This window comes from Fulmarus glacialis, unplaced genomic scaffold, assembly GCF_000690835.1.
Source record: "Fulmarus glacialis isolate BGI_N327 unplaced genomic scaffold, ASM69083v1 scaffold37011, whole genome shotgun sequence".
NCBI classification, from domain to species: domain Eukaryota; kingdom Metazoa; phylum Chordata; class Aves; order Procellariiformes; family Procellariidae; genus Fulmarus; species Fulmarus glacialis.
The window spans coordinates 17,994-39,616 of record NW_009194085.1 but is presented as its reverse complement, the minus strand read 5'-3'; the positions used below and the strand labels follow the sequence as shown (position 1 = coordinate 39,616).

The window sequence follows — 21,623 nt, the reverse complement described above, 5'->3', positions numbered from 1 at the left end:
TTTGCCCTTCTCCTATCCTCTCCTAGGTTACAGAACAACAGGAAGAAAAAAGCCCTTACTGTTATGTCAGATGTTTCCTCTGAAGGCCTGACTGCAAGATCTTAACCTCCAACTTTGTAACCCATATTATCAGATGAAGCCAATAAAATTGTTCTAGTGAAGCTGATGTGAAGGCAGATACAGAGTCCCCCTCTCACCTGCTTATGGTTGGGATCCACATCTAAAAGATGGAAGGCAGGTCCAGACATCCATCTGCTGTCCACAAATGCTATTTTCTTCTTCTTATCAGCCACTGATCTATTTAACTGCCACTTTTTGAGAAGACTTGAAAACACAAAACCGGAGACATCAGTGCAGTGAAACATCTAATGATGAGACATCCACATTTTGACGGGGGCTATGCGGGACACCTCTGGTGAAATAGCACTATTATTATTATACTGTTATTACTATTAATAGCACTATTAATATTAAAGTTATTTCCAACATCTTTTTAACAAAATAAGATCAAGACAGGACTGTCTCAAAGCAGCACCAGTCCTCCAGTTCTAACATTTCCAAGTGTTTTGTTTTCTTCTATTCAGGGGAGTGAGGGACCAAAAAAAAAAATACTACCTTGACAATATACCTTCCAGTCTGGTAACAGCAGGCAGTACAATCAAGCCTTTCTCAATTTAGTCATTCCATTTTTATGCCTATTCTGACACTATGTATGAATATATTCACACATGTAGCACAGTATTAAATTTTAATACAGACTAGCAAATATGAGCAGCTGTTTGACACTGCACAGTGAGGGCAAAATAAATTAAGTCTGCATTTGCAGAGGATTTTAGCTCTGTTTATACTCTTGCAGGTTTGTAAAAGGCACAAATCCCAGTTGCAGATATAGCCTCCTTGGAGATATCTCCAGATCAGACAGCGAGGAGAACAGGAAGGTGAGGCACAACAGCAGAAGTCACCCAGTCTATGTCCTATTTCCTCTAATACAGACTGGCAGTACAAGGGTGAGCCAGGTCCTAAGGAGACACTGCCTACTCCAAGTGTGAGGTAAAGGCAGCTTCATAGACTACTCTGGTGCCCAGATTCTCTAAAATGGTTTTCTTGAAAGTAATGATTTCCAGTTTACAAACAATTAAATAAAATCTCGTCTTGCTCCTAGCATTGTAACATAGCTGTTCACTTTCACAGCACAAAGCATCAAATGTGTCTGGTCATATAGCAGTAAAGAGCATCCCCTTGAAGGGATATGAAGAAGTTGTACATGAACACTTACCCAGTTGCCGTCTCCTTCAGTGATCTCCACGACTCCTTCAGCTGATCCAGCTCTGCCTGGACATGGGCAGTCTCCTCCGGGGAAGAATTCTCCATGACCAGCTGGCCATGAGCTTCCACAAGGTGCAGCTGGATCTCCTTATCTGGAAACTCAGCTAGCCATCTCTGAAACGTACAGCCCTTACAGTTACTTCTAGGTATCCTGGGTAAAGCAGAGGCTATGTCAGACTGAAGGCCATGTTCAGTCCAGGACTATGCTGGTTCTGTTGGCACTAGCTAGAACATACCTAGCAGGAAAAAAAATACGCTGTGGATTCTTGCAAACAGCCAACATAGATCAAAGAGCTGATGGCAAAACTCGAAGGGCGCAAGCTGTCAATGCACCCCCTTCTGTAGCCTTCCCATGAGATATCTTGGTTTCCCATATGAAGGCAAAAGCTGCCAGCTGAAGTAACCTGCCAGAGTGAATCTAGCATGCAAAATACTGCTACACAAGGAAAAGCAGCAGTGGAACAGCTCAGTTCAACACAGTATAAGGTTAGCGAACAGGGTAATAATGTTGAATGTGTCGATGAGTACATACAGGCAAAGGTAAGTATTGTCCAAAGAGATCACCCTGGCAGAAAGAGCTCTTTTTAAAACCACTTATACTTTGATAGTACTTTATCCATACCAACACTTCTTAGCCATTTCTCACTGTTCTTGTCTTCTACCTAGCTCCATATCCCACAGTACAGGGCAAAGCAGGGAAGCAGCAGCAATCAACAGTTATCGCAGGAGGAACAAACCATCATTACTCTCCCCAAACAGGAAACCCTCGCTAGAAACCCCCCGCCCTTCATGTCTGAACACTGCAAAGAGAATAATTAACATCTTTCTTACACTAAGATGCTTTTCTTACCTCAAGGTCTGCCACCCTGCCCTTGGTGTTCTGCTCTCCATCAGCACTCTGGTAGGAGTCAATCTTCTCCGTGGTTACTGTGATCCACTGCTGGAGGTCAGAGAGTTTGTCATTATATGCCCAATGCTTCTGAACGTGCTCTTCACTCTGCTGTACCATCATCTACAAATGATAAAATATGTCAGCAACTAAACACAGACAAAAAGCAGTTTCATTACTGGATCTAACACGGTGACTACTGGCACAGAATCTCCTGGGCAAAAAGAAAAAAAAACAGCTGTTAATGAGACACAAAAACTTTATCCTTATCAGTGGCATAGAAAACACCTACAAACTCCTGCAGGCCTGAATTTAACCACATGGGGGGGCATTAAGCACTAGAACAGCTCCCTTCCTTTTCAGCTGAAACAGAATAAAGAATATGTTTTTTTTTAATATACCCCAGTCAATATTAAATACTTCTTATACTGAAGAAATGACTGAATCAGAAATGACTGTACAGAGTTTTCTGGAAAAAGTCCAGTTCAGCAATAAATGGGATTATTGAGATTGAAACTAGAATTCCACAGTGCATATTAGGGTAACACTTTATTATACATATTTTTATGGTGACCTGCATAACTAAGGTAATTTTATAAGCTCTTCTTCTGAAACTGCTTTGGAAGGTCCTTTTATAGCTATGTTTACAAGCTACAAAATGCCTCAGGTCAAAACAAATAATTATGCAATTGCAACACTTTTCTCTCATTAACTTTTAGGTCACAAAACTATAAAAAACCAAACAGTTTGATACAAAAATACTATCCAGGAATCTGTGAAGAAGTCTAAGCACCTCCATGATAATATAACTATGAGGTCTTTTGGTGAGAAATCTCAGGCCCACTCCAGAAATAATTTATATAGATACAAAATCTGTGTGGATGGTATCCTATCCCAAAGGGAAACCACATTACAGATAACCAGAGAACCCTGGAAGCATTATCAAAGTCATAAGAATTCAGTGCCTTCTTCCCCTGAAATGAAAATATCTGTCACTCAAAGGATATAATCTCATATACTCAAAGATTTTTTTCACGTATTTTTAAATAATGGCAACTGACAATTCCTCAGGCAACTAAAAACTCTTCCTTATGCTACCTCCAGTGATCTCTTCAGGGCCTGAGAATCAGATGAAAGTTGGTTCATTTCATGCCTGTGTGTGGTATTTGACTGTACAAGCTTCTCTACCTCCTCCATTTGAATCGCAAGCTCTGCCAAGTCATCTTGGATCATCTGCAGAGGAAAAGACAGATTCCATATGGGTAATGTGCTAGATGTGGCATGGACCTCCACAAAAGATATACTAAAAGGAGTTTAATTTGACAGCATGAGGGGGGAAAAAAAAAAAAAAAAGGATCACTGCCATTAAGAAAATTAATTTTTTTGATGTCTAGAAATAAATGTTTCTGAAAGAAATGGTTGGACATTCTTACATGTTACCAGTTGATAACAAAGACGACAAGTTGCTGAGAAGCTGCCAGAGGAGACATAGTATAATTAGCTAAGTACTGCAAAGAACTGTGGTGATAGCACGCCTGTGGTCACCGAGGGTGAAGTGGAACCATATAGCTGAATCACCGTAGCTCACCATGGCGAAAAGGGAGAGTCACATCCCCTCTTCTTCCCCTCCTGCTCTTCTCTCCCTTCTCCCAGCTATGTAGTCCCACTGCATGCCTTGAGCAAGCTCTACTGCATATTGGACCCTTCGCTGAACCAGTTCAAAATACTAACCAAATGGAAATTATCATCTTTTTCTGTCGGTTTTTTTTTATCATCTTGGCCAGCTGAATTAGCCCATGGAGTAAATCCAGCATGTGTCAAAGCTGTGACAAGGTAAAGAGCAGAAAGGGGGGGATGCAGAAGGAGGTGGGACAATGGGAACTCCCTGCTTTTGGAGGGAGTTAGACTGGTTCAGGTTATCTTCTGCAGTTTCATTCCTAGTGGGAAGTATTAGGATACATTTTCTTTAGCAATAAAACTAGCCCAAGAAGATGTGGCACCAACAGCTTCCAGCTGCTTGTTCCTTCCCTCAAGCCCAGTTTGCCAGTTCTTCAGCTGCACTGCTTCAATTTAATCTACCCCATGCTATAAACTGGACCGAATAAAATTACCTAACACACAATCGAGGGGACAAGGTACCGAATTCCTAATGCTAATAAAATATGAACAAACAGGACCACAATTAACTGAGGATATCACAGTCAAACATTACGGTAATGTACCTGGAGTCTCTGGAGTTGTGTCTTTTTACCCAGGAGGTCAGGCCGTGGTTCCTTCTCTAGATCTAATTTGGCTTTGATGGCAGATAATTTCTTCTGCAAAGGTGCAAAACCAGCATCAAAGTCCTTATGTTGCGATATCGAATTCTAGATGGAGAAAGAAGATGAAAAAAAATCCAGCATTTGACACATCCCTTGGCATTATCTTTTGTCAATGTCCATTTCATACTCAGAACAAACACCAAGCTACACTATGCAACAGACCACAAGTTTATTTGGATCAACCTAGAAAAAGGGATTGTGCACAGCTGGTTACTACTAAATTTGTATCTATAAAACTGGCCTAGTAAAAGATTGATCATTGTCTTTGTCCCAGGCAAAGACTGTATGTGGGCTTTGAAGCTCACCTGGAGTTTGCTCTTGCGTTGTAGCAGACTTTTGTGTAGAATTTCTCTCTCCTTCGAAGCTTCAGCTACTTCTTGCAGGAAAGACTTTGCTTTTTCCTCACCAAGGATATTGTTTAGCAAATCTTTCTTTAGCTGTAATGTCATCAACTTCTCTTTGAACTGGGAACTTTCAGCTAGAGCAGCCTAAAGAAGGAAAAGTCTTCCAGTGAAATCATACCAAAAAAAAAAAAAAAAATTATATAACCGTATTATTCTCACACAAGTCACACAACCAAAGCAGTATGACAAAGTCAGGTAAAAACAGCATGCTGGGCCGACAAGGGGTAACAGAAGGTACCTGGACAGTGCCCAGTTAAAGGAAAAGTCTTCCTGACAATGTTAGAAGCACCAGGGCTGCATCCATTTTGTGAACAGAAATAGAGGAAAGCTGTACTATGGAAAGAGTTGTCTGTGCAGAGAAGAGGCCTAAACAACCAACAGAAAGGACAGCTTGAATGCTCATCCCAAGGATAAACTCCATCCCTGTTCACAGACTCGTTTATTCTGGAGATCACAGGGATGACAAAGTAACAAACACACCTTCCTGGGCACATGCAGAAATCATGCATTATAATCCCATGACTATATTACTACACACTTCTTAACAGAGTCCACAGACTTCCTGTCCAGGGAGATCTGGGCTAATCCTAAACAATAGTAACATCATTGTTAAAGATATCTAGCACTTTAATTCAGCCTATTCGGTTGACAACTCCAGTTAACCAAATGGAGGGCAGAAAGTAAGACATTCTGCTACAGCTAGAGCTAAGTATTGACCTCCGTACTGTGGGGTTTCCTGCCATCCTGGAAAGGCCCTTCCAGCTGCTGCTGTCCCACAGCTGTATGCAGGCAGCTGCTGGCATAGCTGGGGCAAACACAAACCAAGTATCAGTTTCTGAACTTAGTAACAGGTTTGCTACCTCAATGTGAGCCAGCGCTGGCTCCGGGGTCTCCAGGAGCATCTGGATCGATGGCTTCCACTGTTCAAAATCTTGCAGGGGATTTTGGAAGAGTCTTCTCAGTTGGGTTTCTGTATCAGTGCTCATTTTAGATGTCTTGCCTCTAACACTGCAAGGATAAAGTGACAGCCGAGAGAAGGATTACGAAGAAATCCAAGTCCAAACATCCTATTCATCAAGGCATGAATCAACACAATACTCGTGTGTAAACTGTATCCAACACAAAAGCCTCAGTCTTTTTTACTGTCTAAGCCTGGTGTTGCATACTGACAGCTGCTCTGTCAGAGACATCCGACAAAACTTTATTTAGATGCCATAAGACACATTTGTCTCTTGTGCAACTGTGTATCAGGAATTACTTTGCTTTTCCAGCAGCCAGGAGTCTTCTCTTGTATGTGATCTTTCTTGGCTGCTATCACCAGCATGATTTAACAAATCATTTTATTGGAGCAGTCTCACTGACTGATGGGAAGAACAAGCCAAGAGTATCTAGAATTTAACTGCAGTTGCCTGTATTGTTTTACATATTACCGAGTCTTTGTTCCTTTAAAAAATTACATTAAAAAATCTTTAATCACCCTATGTTACCTATAAGAAGAGGAAAACACATATTTCTTTCAGATATACATTTTTAAATTTTTGCAGAACCACTTGTATTTATATTTATATATAGGTGATTCTGATAAAAGCTTTGTATTTTTTTATATATGTATACGCACACACACAGAGCTATGTATGTGTGTGTATATATATATTAAAAAAAAATAAAATCAGCACACATTCATTAAATATCCAGGCTTCTCTTATAAAGGCTTATCCAAAATACGGCGGAGTAACAAGGCGTAGCAGTGACACACCCCATGCAGCTGCCTCCTGTTTTTCTCAGCTTTCCTGACCTCCCAGTTTGCAGAATCCTATTTGATATGGCAGAATGAAGCCCAAACTACATGTTCATATGGGAACAGTATCCTGCAAATTCACAAGACGGGCAGGCAAGAGAATGCCAATCAAAATTAATACTGCCTTTCTATAAAAACAGAAACAATAATCTTACCTGTGTCACTGGGACGTTATGGAGCTAAACAAAGGCAAGTTTGCAGAGGCCAAAAGCTCCGCAAATAGAAAGTTCTGACATTACACGTCCTTTGCCATTTGCTCTGCTGCCCCTGCCAGGCTCAGCGTGAAGCTGCCAGACTTCGCAAAGAAGCTTTGGAGAGAAGCTGGCAAAAGAGCAGCTGCCATTTTCTACTCAGAGGCAAGTTCTCCTGCCTTCTCTGCTTCTCTTTCAACATCGTTTACTTGCTAGTTTTTAAACTGAAATTCTTTCCCATAATGGCCTATAACCCTTCCAGCAGGACAGCATACTGTGCACTGGACAGAGCAAAATAAGCTTGGATACAGTAAAAAAACTGACCTTTTGGTTTCCTTAAAAAAAATGCTCCTTTCTTCTAGTTTGCAAAATTTGCTGCAGCTTCTTTACTTCCTGATTCCAGGCAGCCTGGAAACGGAAACACTGAAGTCTGGGGAGAGGCTAAACTTTCAGAGTTTCCAACCCAAGGCAAGTTGAAAACAGGAATCATGCATACACGCCGCCAGGAGAAGGGGAATAAACTCTGCCAAATAATTGCTAAGGCTGATGAGTCATCACAACAAACTCAACAAGACAGGGCCATAATTCTTCTGAACCGTTTACTACTACAGCTCCTGTCCTGATTTTCTAGCTGCTGTCATGAAAGGCAAGCAAAATACATAAATGATTATTATTAAATGCTAAGAAGACCAAATTAGCTGCCAACAATCTAATTTTCTTCAAACCATACACGACATTAATGATGCAAAATCATTGCTTGAAAATGGCCAGCAGCCTACACCTCCTAGCAATTGGCTAAAATTACAGGTTTACTGAAACGTGGAGGCGGATGTAATTAGCAAAAGCCTTTCTTTTCTACCCGTCACCTACAATCAGACGGCATATCACTTTCTTCTTAGGCCTTTGTCAATCCCTTCAATGTCTGAGAGAAGATTCCCCTCACCCCCCCAGCATAATCAGACTTCCCAGTACCTTTGATACTGCTGTATTGCAGAGACAACACTCTCAGCATGTGGCTGCACATCTTGGGAAAACCGTAGCAGTTCCTTAAGCTGAGCCTTCAGCCTCTCAACCTTGGACTCTTCTGCAGCCAGAGCTGCTCTCGTTGCCTTAATCATAAAAATAATGAACAGATCACACCTCATGTAGTGTCTGGCAGATGAAATGAAGAGATAAGGCTGTCTCTCAAGGTATTCACAAGTCCCCTTTCTGCTGCCCTTTTTCCTGTTGTAATGAATATGGACTTTACTAGGCCAGAAAACACTCTCAGGAACAGTTTTGTTCCTGGAGGCTCGCTCTCCTCTCCTCACGCTGCCTAGCCTCTGCATCTCATCTGCAAGGTTCACTGTTTGAACAGAGAATCACAAATAGGCCCAGTTTCAGTTCACTGATTGCAGTATATAACATGAGATGCATTTCTGGAGCAGTCTTAACCATGTCTGCATGAACAGATCTTTCTCAAACACTCATATATACAGAATGTTAATTCTAGGGTGACGTCGGGAAACAAAAACAACAACAAAAAACCAAATGTGGCTGGATAGAACCAGTCTGTATTTTGTGGATCCTTTTTGCATATACTTTTCCCAGCTAGTCCTGCTGAGTTCTAGGCATACAAATAGCAATGAAAGGTATTTTGAGAAGAGATAATAAATGCAAAACCAACCCTCAAGAGGAAATGAGTGGTAAAGATTCATATCTACTTTATGTGTGACAAACTTTTTGCATTCATTTTTGCAACAGATTGATTTTGGTGTAAATCCTGGATTGCTACAAACTTGGGACTTCTCAAGAATGAAGCTGTGTCTGACGGTAAAGGAATACAGGTACCCACCTTACGCAGATGAAGGATATAATACAGAAATGGTCTTACCAAATATGTGTACTTGTGTGTGTGTGTATGTATGTATGTATTTCTATATACAATGAGGCATTATTTTTCCTGCTTCGTTTTAAGTAGAGCAAATTCTGTTGTTTGCTCTGTATTGTGCTCTTTTTGCCTATGGTCCCTTTGAACTCAAGACATGAACTCCAACACATCCTCCAACCCTGCTCCCTCTGCGCAGAGTGAGATAAAGGTTAGAATAGTTGATTCCATTGTTGCTATTCACATTTTCCTCAGTCTGTTTTATACACACTCATACTCTTTCCTTACCACCTTTAACCAATGGGACAGGCACCTGTTGGATGTGACTATACATATTCAATCTATGACTGCTAGTTTTAGGCATATAAAGGGTAACAACTCACATTGCATCTTCTCCACAGAGTTACAAACTCATCTTCAGTCTTTTCCCCTTCCCCAGGGTCCAGGTCATTTTCTAGTCTCTGAAGATCTTTTTTCAGCTCCTGGATATCTGCTTCTAATTGTCTGGCTTGGGACTTGTAGGCACTTTCTGACTGTTGGATCTTGAGCAATCTCTCCTCCTCCTCACTACTCAGCAATTTCAACTTCTCCAAGGCTTTTTTTAGCTCTTCGAGTTCATCCTTGATTCTCTCAGCTCCGAGTGGGGAGGTATTCTGAATCACCTCTGCACACTGATTTTCAAGGTGCTTCCATTTCTTTCCACCACTCCTAATGTTTTTGGCAATTTCCTGCAGAAAGAAGTTATATAAAAATTAGCTGCAAGAATGGGAAGTTGGGGAAAAAGGTGAAAGCAGTAGGAAAATAAGACCACAACTCTTGGTTGTACATATTTTCTTCTTCACTTCTTATTTCAAAGTATGTCTTTCTTCAAGTGATCAGAAGCCAGGGTTAGTCATTTCACTGCCTTCTGAGTAATACTAACTGTCACGATTCTGAAAATACTGGCTTGATTTTCAGAAATGCTTGTCACCTGAGGTCCCTGACAAAGAAAACAGGAGCTGCAGGCAGTAAGAAATACTAAAAATCAGATCTCTCAGAGATTTAAAGCTGAACAGTTTAAGCAGTGGCACCAAAATACTGGATACTGTTCTCAAAACTGGTATTTTTATCACTCTCAGAGTCTAAACTCTCAAAACCTGTGAGCCTTCAGGCTCTATTTGGATCATGTTTACCAAATATCATTCATTTAAACAAGTTTAAAGGGCAAGATTCTCAAAGAATCACATAACCATAGGAGATCAGGTAAGAAAAACAAAGCAGACCAGCCTGCGACTCATGCTACAGTTGGGAGAACAATATGTACTAACAGTGTTAGGACCTGATACAATTCTTCTCCCCTAACCCATGTTACAATCACCACCTTATTTTGTTTGTGTAAATCTTTTCTCAAGTACACCCTTGCGTGGTTTGAGAAACATATATAGGCATGGAGAACACACAATCCTGGCTCCTTGTCAGAATATATTGTTTAAGGACCTTCAGTGCCTTTAACTTGTCCTCTGCCGAAGACTTGGTTGCTTCTCCAATGCAGCAGTTTAATCCTTCTGTCACACCATTCAGCCATGATTGAAACTGGTTGACATTAGCGCTGTATTGCTCATGTTCCTTGGTTATCTTTTCAAGCAGTTTCACTCTACTCTGTAACAAGAGACATCAGAAGCTGTGAGGACAGTATTTATTTGGCTCTTTTTCCTTTACACTAACCCAGAATTTATAAACAAGAGTCCCTTTCCACGAGCCCCGACGGCAGTTGGCCTCCACAGGAATTCACAGTTCACCTCAAGAAACAGGACACAAAAGGACATAAAGGCTTGTCCCCGTCTCAGTCGTGCTGCAGGCTCTCAGTGGCTAATCTCCAAGGAGACAAACTGCAAGGTCCTCTCAGGTGAATTTCTAGCCTCCCCTTTCCAAAACTTCCTATTCTCTCAGAAAAAGAAACGAGACAGAAGAAGTTTCTGGTTTTGATTCTGGGAGACAAGCAGTTATGTTCCTCACGCTGATTAAAAAGAAAGATGAGCACACAACTCAGACTTTGCCTATCTGTCAAAATGGGAGTAAGAGAGACCGTGCTAGGGGCATGCAAATTGTTTTAAATTGTTCATTATTTAAGCAAGCTGTATGGAAAATGATCATCACCTTCAATCATGTAGCCCAGGAACTTTCATACTTATTCAATTAGTGGATCACAAATTATCATGTAGTGGTACTGCAGACCCTGGAAGCAAATTTAAGCCTATGGGAAGCAGGCTTCATTTTCCGAGTTACTGTGTGTGCACCCTATAACCGACAATCCCTGAACTTACAGGGGGTGCACATCATGAGTTGCTCCCCGCTGATCCAGTCTGGCACCCCTCAAAAGAAGGCAGAGTCACATTTGCTCCAACTATCCTTGATTGTAAGCTAAAGTTTAGGCCTTGCTGAAGGAAATTCTATGCAAATCATGAGGAATCCTGCTCTGTTGTTTCTCTAGTATAATATCCAACCTAAGTATTATTTCCTACAAAATCAGACTGATTTTTTCTTGCCCTTCACCAGTTGGCATGGAGAGCAATTGAGGTACGCTATGGTTACATTAGAAAAAAATTGTTCCTTGTGCAATCCATTTAGTGCTTGCAGCACCCTTGAAAGGCTTTGCTGTCACAGACAACAGGCTGAGTTTCATTTTGCATAATATGGGACACGTCCCATGCCTCTGAGCAGAGCTTCATCCCAGCTGCCCTCCACAGAGAGTAGGGTGATAGCTGCAATGGCAGAATTTCAAAGTCTCCTCTGCGTTTCCCTTGTCTCTGTGAGGCTCTGGGCATGTCCCCACACCCATCAACCTGCCTGAGGTGGCAGTGGGCCACCGCCGTTCCGTCAGCCTTTCTCCAGCCAGGACAGCAGGAGGGTGGCATGAGCATCAGTCACCATGGGATCTCCTGTGTGCTGTGGAGTGGTGGTCGCTCTGGGACTTTGCCCTTCACCTTTGGGACAGGACTGCCCACGGTGCAGTACAAAGCCACCACACCAGTCTGTGTTTTCCACATTGCCGCTGCAATCTCTGCCGGCCACCACACCAGTCTGTGTTTTCCACATTACCACTGCAATCTCTGCCAACATGTGCAAATCAAGAGTGACTCCCCTGAAGCTAGTTGACTTGCTTTGGGACAAAAGAGGGACAGCTAAGAAACAACTGCTTCCCATGGAGGATGAAATGCTGCCCACTTGTTAGGGCAGGACCTTTAATAGCACCACCTATGCAAACATGGGTTTGGATGAGACCAAAAAGCAGAATTATGACTGCAGACTTCTGTGGCCAAGATGTATCCAGCAGAACACCTCACTTGTTTGCTAAATCCCCTTGTCTTGATTCTCCAATCTGCAGAGGTACATACAAGTTAAACGATTCTCACCTTGAAGAAATCTTATAGTGGTGTAAATGGGCCAAACATCGAAGTGAAACAAGTCAGCCCAAGCTTATTGATTCCAGGGAATTAGGCTAATTTGTTGCACTGACAGAAGCTCCAAAGGGAGCAAGTCAGAATAACAAAGAGGAGCTATTATTAAGCGCAAAAGTCTTACGCTAATATATAGAGAGTTAAAAAGGAAGTCGAAATGACCCACCCTTGGCCAGGCTATTCAGCCAAAACAAAGGAGCACACAGTTTGGATACTCCTGCTGGTCTGTGAGGTTAAGGAAGAGATGCCATGGATCTGGACAGACTGTGCTAGCTGTCAAACAAAAGGCTTACAAAAAGCTGGCTCAGCCCCCCCTCCCCACCCAAGGAGCTAGGCAGGGAAACTTTCTAACGATGGAAAATATGGTATCACTTGCTTCTGTTAGGTTAGCTGTTCGGGGAGCAGGACAGTATTAAACTCCATCTTCACACACACTTGGTTAATGTGAGGAGACATTAAGCAAGAACCTTTTTAAGAGTGAGAGCACGGACAGGAAAAGAATGGGTTTGCCATGGACTGCAGAGGAAGAGATGTGTCTGGGCAGAATATGCCCAGCCCTGGGTACTCAAGGAGGGTGGACGGCGGCATAGAAAACCCTCTTCCCTAAGCTCCCCTTACAGTCAGCAAAGGCAAACGAGCCTCCTCTGGAAGGCAATCTAGAGCATGTAAAGGAAGTTTCTCCTTTAAATCCCTCTGTGGCATCTCAAGAAGAGTACAGAAAGCTCCTGTAGCCCTTCCTGGTGCTTTTAGTCTTAGCTCTAGGGTATGTGAGGGTTGGCATTATAAATATCTAGGTTTCAGTTAATAGAGACAACATGGACTGAAATTCATTTGATGCACTCAGACATATTTGATATATTTGACTAAATGTACAGTATATATACTGTATATCATAACTTTCTTACCATGTTCAGTCATCATTTATGCTAAACCCCAGAATCATCTATCTCTGCATATTGTTATTTTACCAGGCAAGGGAAAGCATGTAGGAAATGGCTGCCACATGTAAAAATATCCCTGTTAATGTAATTAAAAGAAAATTATGTGCCTTTAAAATTTGGGAATGATAAGAACACATGTTAGCACTAAGAAAGAAAAAAAAACCCCTCACCATTTGCTCATACCAGAGAAGCAATGTCACAGGCAAACCGTTTTAAGAAACACTGTCCAAGAGCTTGCCTTCTGATAGAGCTGGACAACTGCATGGGATCTAAAAATGCTCTTCAAACACAAGTGTAATCTACAAACACCAGTGAACCTCCTCTGGGAGGCAGCTCAGGCATTCAGCTGGCATTCAGCTGGCAATTCACATTTAGCCTGGCCTCTCATCATGCAAGGGGCCGGAGCAATCCCCTTACAACTCCTGTGCCTCTTTCATTCATTCCTCCCTCCTGTTGGAAGAGGTGGTAGGGTTTCTCTAACTAGTGTTATACTTTCCGACATGATTCCCAAGGTGCCTGTAACCTTGGCATTAGCTAATGAACTCTGCATTTACTTCCATTGCAAAATCCAAGGCTTCCCAACTCCCTTCTTTGTTCCATGCCTCCTGAAAGAGGAATTTCCTAGCTGGATTCTCTCACTCCATCCTTCTATGAAATGTGGTATTTGTAACCAATGCCAAAGAAAAGCTTTTTCTAGCATCTCAGTTGGCTGGAGACATAAAGACATATTTTGTCTAAGTACTATGAGCCACTTCCTGATCTCATTTACACCAGCATTTATCCAAGTCAGTTAGAGAAATTACACTATGTAAAACCAGTCTCAGAGAGGTCACATTCTGGCTTTGAGTATTCAAATGACTTGTTTGAAAGAACTGCCTTATTAAAATAGCTAATGACTGTCTCCTGCTTCAAAACCAAAGACAAATCTTGGTTAGAATGGAGTGAATAAGAATTTTAAATGGCAATGTAGATAGACAACACCTGAATTCGCAGAAACCTTATTCATAAATCCAGTTGCCTTGTAATGAAGAGATCTACCTTTAAAAATAAATAATCAACACTGAGGCGCAAGTCTGTTGGTGGCTTTAGAGCCTCTCTGTGGCAGCCGCAGTTACAGAATTTGCAAATACGCTAGGGTTTTTGGAGAGACTTATTAGCAGGAGTTTTATCTTTATGGCTAAAAAATATCTGAATTTCATGCTCACGAAAGGTGCCAGCTTGGGATTTTTTTTGTTGTTTTGGGGTTCGGGTGGGTTTTTTTAAAACAGAAGAAGTATCTGTACAGCAAGCAGAGCAATGGCATGAGCATCCCAATGTTGTTCTTCCAGTGTGATCTGAAGTTAACGTTGTATGACAGCACCCAGGGCAGGAGAGCATACATCACTGTCAGGCTCCAGTTCTGGGCTGCGACATAGGTGTGGGAAGAAATAGAAGGCAACATTATGACAGAGCCAATGCAATGAAAATTATTTGTATTTGCACCAGGTAATTCCAACCTATGGAATTCCTGGAAGCCACTGTGAGAGAAAGACTAGATTTTAATCTCAATATGCTTGGGATAGACGCGTCTATATACATTTCAAATATCCCTTTGAGTATTTCTATTGATATAGGCTAGTAAGAAACTGAGTTCTTCCACCCATCCACCGATGTCTACCCCTCAGCCATGTCACATGGCCCAATCCTGTCTTTACCTGAGTTTTAGAAGTGAAAAGTATGAGCCTTATCGGAAATCTTTACCCAGGAATAGGGTCAAAGGAAACCACCAGCACTGAAAGATGAACTAGAATGTCTTACACCAGCCTATTTAACAACTGTTCAAGCTGGAAGATTACCATCAGGCAAGGATTAGTATCTGTGTGCAGTGAAAATCTTTCAGATACTGGAACTGGCTAGCTGAGTTCAGTGTTGGGCCGCAGCTGACTCCCACCTCCATATTTCCCAGTTCTGCAGGCGGGGAGCGTAGCTCTGGATCTGGACCAACGCTACATCCTCCAACAAGGGTGCATGTATGTAAAATTCCCTGGCTCTGGGAACGGGTACTTTGCATCTGGTTATACAAGGATCACTAATGCACTGAAAGATGAGGAACAATACAAACTTTATACAGAGATGACCTAAACCAAAATTCACTAGATCATAGCAAGCACCTTGCAGTTACTTTACAACAACATACCATAAAGTACAGTGTGAGAGCATCCCAATTAACAGCTTATCTTGGAACACAATGACTGTTGCAAACAGTCCACTGACTGAAAGAACAGGGGTCCTCAGCTCTGTTTCTTTTTGCAGCCCTACCAGGTAAGCCCCATCACTCAAGAAGCAGGTAGCAAACAATATTGTATATGGTGAAATCTGAACACCTCCCATTCTTTATAGGTGTACCTGAGCTTCTTCCCTGATTCCTTCATATTCCACCCTCATTTTCTTCTGAACATCCTCATCAACGCTGGGGTCTGCTGAACAAGGAAGCAGCTTCCTCTAGCAGCCTTTCCAGCAGGACTGACTGATTTAAGACATCATTCAGCAGAACCTGAGCATGGCTCAGTTGCCACTGCTTCTCCTTTAAGCCAAGCTGCAACTCAATGTCAGGCTCCAAGGTCACCCTCATGTTGTGAATCCATGCGTAAAACTCATCTTGGGCTTTCAGGTACTCACTCCAGTGCAGCCAGACCCACTCAATACGGCTGTTGGGGAGAGCAAGAAAGATGAGTTAGATGAAATTATGATGGGAGCAGTGGAGACTGGCGAGCTCAAAAGGCCTTCAAAGCAAAGGACAAGGTTCTCAGCAATTTTAAGCTGCTCTGACTTCAGAAGGTCAGGATTCACTTCCCAGGTCCTCCCTGCACAGGGAGGAAATACTCTGTACAAGGTCCCTGTGTCTGGCAGAACTCATCATTCAAGACCATGAGACGGGCTGGCTGTGAAGGGAGAGAGCACTGAGGTACCACTGACCCTCTCTCCCCGCACAGTCCCCCACACGCTCATGGGACTGGGATTAGCAGTGATTGCCATCTACAATCCAGACAGCAGAGAAAGGCAGGAAGCACTTTATGAAAGCATTGGATGAGACAACTGCCTCAACACACCAAATAGCAGTCTCGCGCAAAGAGTACATTTGTCTTACCTGTGACAGTGAGTAATGTATATGGCTGTCTCTTCCCACAAGGCTTTAATGTCTTTCAGTTTAGATAGTACCTCATGCTTCTTATCCTCACTGATGCTGCGAAGAGCAGCATCTGCCTTCACAAGAATCAAGTCCATTTTCAAGCTGCCTTCTGGTTCCAGCGCACGTATTTTCTATGAGAAAAAAAAATGAGACTGAAAGCATGAAAAGAAAGCATGCGTAACTGTTGCCATTTAGACTTTATTTTTACCCAGGAATCATGAAGTCCTTGCTGCAGAGCATCTCCTGAACAGAAAATATGAACTTCTCTTCAGATTTGTTTATTCTTAAACATCCTAAAGGACTGAATTGAATTGAAAACCATGTAGCAATTGAAAAAAACATTTTAAGTTAGCTACAAAAACCAGATCATCTTCTATCAAATATCTGTGGCTGTGTTTCCATTCCAGTTATAAAGTTATAGAACAACACATGCCAGTTGTTCTCCCCCACCTGCCAAAGAGTGCAGAGGCAATCTCCACAGGGTACACTGCAACATCTCAATTTTAAGCTCTACTATAAGAAATCATGAACTATATTAAAAAGGCTTCCTATTGCAAATAAAAGTGGGCTCAGAACACAAGCCAAGAGAAATTAACTAGTGGAATTTTCTGCCTGCTAGCAACTTTTGCTTTGACCCTAAATTGCTAAGTTATAAATTGGTGAAAACGTGTATCTTAAACAAATTGGAATGCCAGGAACTGAAAGTTAAGCCATCTAATTTTAAGTAGATTCTCTTCCTCTACCCAGAGATGGAAAATCAGTACAACTTCTGTAAACTTTTACAGGTTAATTACGTTCTGATTTGGATGTCAGCTATCAGCATCCCTTCATCCAAATTTCTGACACCATCAGATTAACTTCTCTTGCTGTTCTTCCACAAACTCCTGGCAAACTGCAGGCTCTCAAGTTTGAAGGAAAAGACTTCTATAATGAAAATGCTGAGAGGTTCAAAATCAGCAACTACTTTTGGAAAGATTAGGCCCATGGGATTTGTTCAAAAAAATCACGTCAGTTATTGCAAAGGTGAGACCAAGTCACAGGCCTTTGGATTTCCAGTCTCACATTCTGGGAAAAGAACTGTTCTTTTGGCACATACACAGCACATCTGCATGTGACGTACAAACAGGTGTTTGGACAAACTATCTACTATGAAAAGAGTGATTAAAAGAATCCAGGAAAGCAGGGCAAAGGGTAGGGTAGAGAAAGAAAATAAAAGCCACAGCTATCACCCGACAGGAAAAATTTAAGAGTAAAGCTGTATTCTAAGCCTGACATTTTTCCAGCACATGAAAGCAAACAACAGCTGGAGAAAAAGCAGTGGCTGTACAGGCATTTTCTTTTTCAAATCTGTTTTTTTAAATGATTGCTGTCTTTGGCTGGCATTTTCATTAACAAATTAACAGAAAATAAACCACAGGAAGGAAGCATGAAAAAAAATGCAAGCCAGATGCAAAAAAGGAACTGAAAAATGATCACCGGATTTGAAAACAGCCAATACGTGAAGCAGTGAGCACATCACAAGGAGACATGAGCTAGACAGGGAAGCCAGGCCCAGAAAGGAGGCGGGATGAGGGAGCAGGAGGTGGATAAGCTACACACAGGAAGAGAGAACAGACACTTGTTATACTTTAGAATGATGAATTTCCAAAATCTGAATTGAAAAAATCTTCTAATATGATTTTGTACATGTTACAGACCTCCTCCAAAGCCCACAGAAGTCAACAGCCTTCAGTTCAGGCCATATTAAATCACCACAAACCTCTAAACCTTACATCTTGTTATCTCAGCCATGAATGCATTCCCTTTGCCAAACTACCACTCCCCCTACTCAGGTTCCTGTGTTTCTTGCATGTTTTTTGAGACTGTACATATCATAGGTTCCCAGACAAAAGGAAAGGGTGAAAATAATTTAAGGACAGAAATAAATCTATAGACCAAGAGGAAATACTTCCGATTTTCATGACTGACATGCAAGTCTAGCCATCGTCCATCACTTCATGAACAGTCTCTATATTATGCCAGAGGCAAGATCCAGCCTCCAATGAGCCACAGTTAAGGAAAAAGGCTGAAGACATTGCTCTACCACCATGTAAACTACCTCTCCTCCATGTAAGCCTGCAATGGGGTTTTTTTGGAGTTGTTAAACTTCAGAAGAGGCAGTCCAAACATGAGTAGACACACAAAAAGAAAGACTTTTGGGTAAATAATGATGGGAAAGATTTGGCCATTTAATTTAAAGAACAGACTAGTTGGAATTAAAGGTAATACAAGTATAAAAATAGTTTCAGTGTTAATCATAGAAATACCACCACTCCCTCTAATCATGAATGGTAGAGATGGGACAAACAGGAGTGTTTCATTCTTTGAGATTACAAGAACAAGATAACATCTAATGAAACTGAAGTTAATGAATGTGAAATCACAGTAAGAGAGCAGGTACAATCTGCAACGGGATCTCTGTGAGAAAAGTTATACAAGAGATTAAGTAAGAACAGAAAAACATTAAAACATTTACCTTTTCATTAGACAGATTATAAAGGGGAACTGTAAACCCTCTTATCATCAGGGTTTATGGAAAAGGACAAGGGGATTACTCTAGAACAGCCCATTACTAGGACACCGCAATCTTTCTTTATCAATGCCAGAGTCCTGGAGGAGACGGAACACTAATGTGATCTGATTCTCCCATGCTACATGCTGGACTTCTGCAAATCACTATCTGGTTATTTCAAGCAGCAACTCAATTGTTTCAGGTTTGAGCATGCTCATAGGAGAGTGTAAACATTTTAACCTGCCAAACCCGCTGCTAGTCTTCCAAATTAATCTGAAAAGCTTGGAAACCTGTGATACCTAATTGCCATCCTCTTTTTCTACAATGGATGGAAAAATGCAGATGGAAAAATTAGAAAGAATACTGATGTAAACCCATCCACACAGGACCAATATTCCAGCAAGCAGGGGCAGCTGATAGTTTCCTAATGGAAAACTCCAGAGCTCACAGCAATAACTGCTGTAACAATGGCAGCAGTGACATCCACCTCTGAACTGGTACATCACTCGTCCCTTACCTCAGTCTCTCTCAGTCTAGCTTCTAGGGCAGATCGAGGTCCCTTGGTGTTGTCATTGATCCTCAGTCTCTCTTGGATGGCCTTCATCCAAGCTTCTGCATTTTCCACGCTACTGTCAAATTCATCCTGTAGCTGCTGAGTCATTGCATTCGAAGAAGCTGAAAGGATAAGAAACAGGGAAGTAAGTAGGTTTTGATTAAGACCTAAACAGGAATACATTCAAGGCAATCTAAAGGAGCAAGGGCAAAAAACTAATAATGTTATGGCTTTCCTTTTTAACCAAAAAATGTAGCAGTATCGTGATTCAGTCGAGCACAGAGAACACATTCACACTGCAGCTTTCCCAAATGAAAATATACCAGGAAACAAAAAGAAGGTGGGGAACTGTGGGAGGCTCCATTACAGTAAACAGATTTAATTCAAAGCTTTCAAATTAGATTAATCTGGTGTTGTGGTGTATTCCAGATTGGCTAAACTTCCCAGAGCCTAGGCAGTACAAAACTCTCTCTATGCCTTTCCAGAGCACTTCAGCACATGCTTAACTTAGACGTATATAAACCCTTTAAAGCTGGTGAGATCAGGATCAGATGCTTAGGCCCTCAGTTAACTTGTTCTTCTGAGATATGGAGAAGTTATCTGAATGCACGTGCAGTGAGTCTGGGATATACAGACACAACAGGAATTGGCCAGCAACTGCCAAGACAAAAAACTCACAAGCCATCACATGGGAATATCAACACTTACAGATTTCTTCTTTTGCCACCTCTTTTATTCCATACAAGACTCTGAGCTTTTCATTTTCCCCTCCCTCTCTTGTTGCCCCTTCCCAATCAGTGAGGGGGTGTGATGATTGCTTGCTCTGTCGACCTGCTCTTGTGTCTTCTCTGTTTAGAGCATAAGCTCTCTGCTGCCCAAATGGCCTCCTTTGTGCCTGTACAAAAGAGGAGAGCCATCCTACGCCCGCCCTTAGGCACTGCCAGACTCAACTAGACTAATAAGGATGCATCCTAACAAAGCCCCCTGTAGGACAGCTCTGCTGAAGTGAACAGAGATAGCCATTGACATTAAATGGTTTTGGATCACATCCTACAGCTACTGCCAGCCAAGCAGTCAGTGTCTCTTGTAAATTAAAATATTCTTCCTCTTTATTATTGATGACTGAAATATTTTTGCAGCACAGAGTTTGAGGGTTAATTACTGAACCCAAGTTTGTTGTGCAGAATTCAGTTTCACAGCAGCCCCCTCAGTTTCCATGAGACAATTCATGTGGAAGAAAGTGTTTGGTGCGAGAGGCAGAGCATGGCTGTTGGCAAAGCTGGACCAATGGTGTTTTGTAACCACTTTAACTCTCAGCAGCTTAGTCGTTACAGGGGAGAGCCATGCTGCTTCTGCCCACTGGCAGAAAGCTTCCCACCATCCTGCTGATGTTCCTGCACGAGGTAAAAGGATTCATGCAATATTAAATGTCCTCCCCCATAGCTCCCACTGCATTTTCTTCCACATTAGACCAGAGGAAACAAGATGTTAGTGTTCGCAACACCAATGTCTGGCAACAGAAACAGCTAAAGCGTTGCTTCCCAGTCTTCAGCAGGCTTTATGCTCAACAGGCCCCAGAACAGAGCAAGAGAACTGCACCTACAGAACAGCTACTGCCCTACCCACAGGGATTACTGGAGCAGAGGACTGGTCAGACCTCCATGCGCAGACAAGCAGAGCTGCATTTGCATGGAAGAGGGAATTCCTCTCTAAGTGGGAGATGTCAGATGGGGCAGAATCCAAAGCTGTAACTCTCAGAGCTAGAGGGCAGTTTTGAAAAGTGACCTCACCTTGAAAAGATTAAAGAATAGAACAGGATGTACTGGATTTAGTGATGATGGTTTGGCACGGGGCAGCTACTCTCTCTCTCAAATATAAAAAAAATGACAGGATATATAATTAAAGCTAAAATCATTGACTTAGATCACAAGAGTCCTAAGAATGAAGCCAGCTAAAGGAGTAATGTTATTTTCAGTGGATTGCTAGATAGCTGTGTCCTTCTCCAACTATGACTGGTCCAGAACTGACCCTCAGAACCCAATCCAATCCAATCCAACCCTCAGAAAAGAGGACACATCTCTTTGCAGCTGACTGATCAACTCATTTTCACATTAACATTTCTCATTATTTTCGGCAGCCATAGAGGGACTGTCCTCTACAACTTTCCCTGTTACAT

The 21,623-nt window shown here is 41.9% G+C and overlaps 1 protein-coding gene across 1 annotated transcript in view; it reads right to left on the bottom strand.

Moving 5' to 3' along the window:
• SYNE3 (spectrin repeat containing, nuclear envelope family member 3) overlaps nucleotides 1-19,562 on the bottom strand; it is a gene marked incomplete at its 3' end in the record, with an annotated part of 20,552 nt that extends 990 nt beyond the window's left edge. The window contains 15 exon segments of the mRNA XM_009587660.1: nucleotides 4-22; nucleotides 198-324; nucleotides 1,277-1,440; nucleotides 2,177-2,338; nucleotides 3,314-3,448; nucleotides 4,438-4,581; nucleotides 4,842-5,024; nucleotides 5,801-5,948; nucleotides 7,902-8,038; nucleotides 9,180-9,524; nucleotides 10,273-10,434; nucleotides 15,560-15,632; nucleotides 15,634-15,861; nucleotides 16,302-16,474; nucleotides 19,412-19,562. Of these exon segments, the coding sequence (XP_009585955.1) occupies nucleotides 4-22; nucleotides 198-324; nucleotides 1,277-1,440; nucleotides 2,177-2,338; nucleotides 3,314-3,448; nucleotides 4,438-4,581; nucleotides 4,842-5,024; nucleotides 5,801-5,948; nucleotides 7,902-8,038; nucleotides 9,180-9,524; nucleotides 10,273-10,434; nucleotides 15,560-15,632; nucleotides 15,634-15,861; nucleotides 16,302-16,474; nucleotides 19,412-19,555 (2,344 nt within the window).
• Between the last annotated feature and the right edge of the window lie 2,061 nt (nucleotides 19,563-21,623).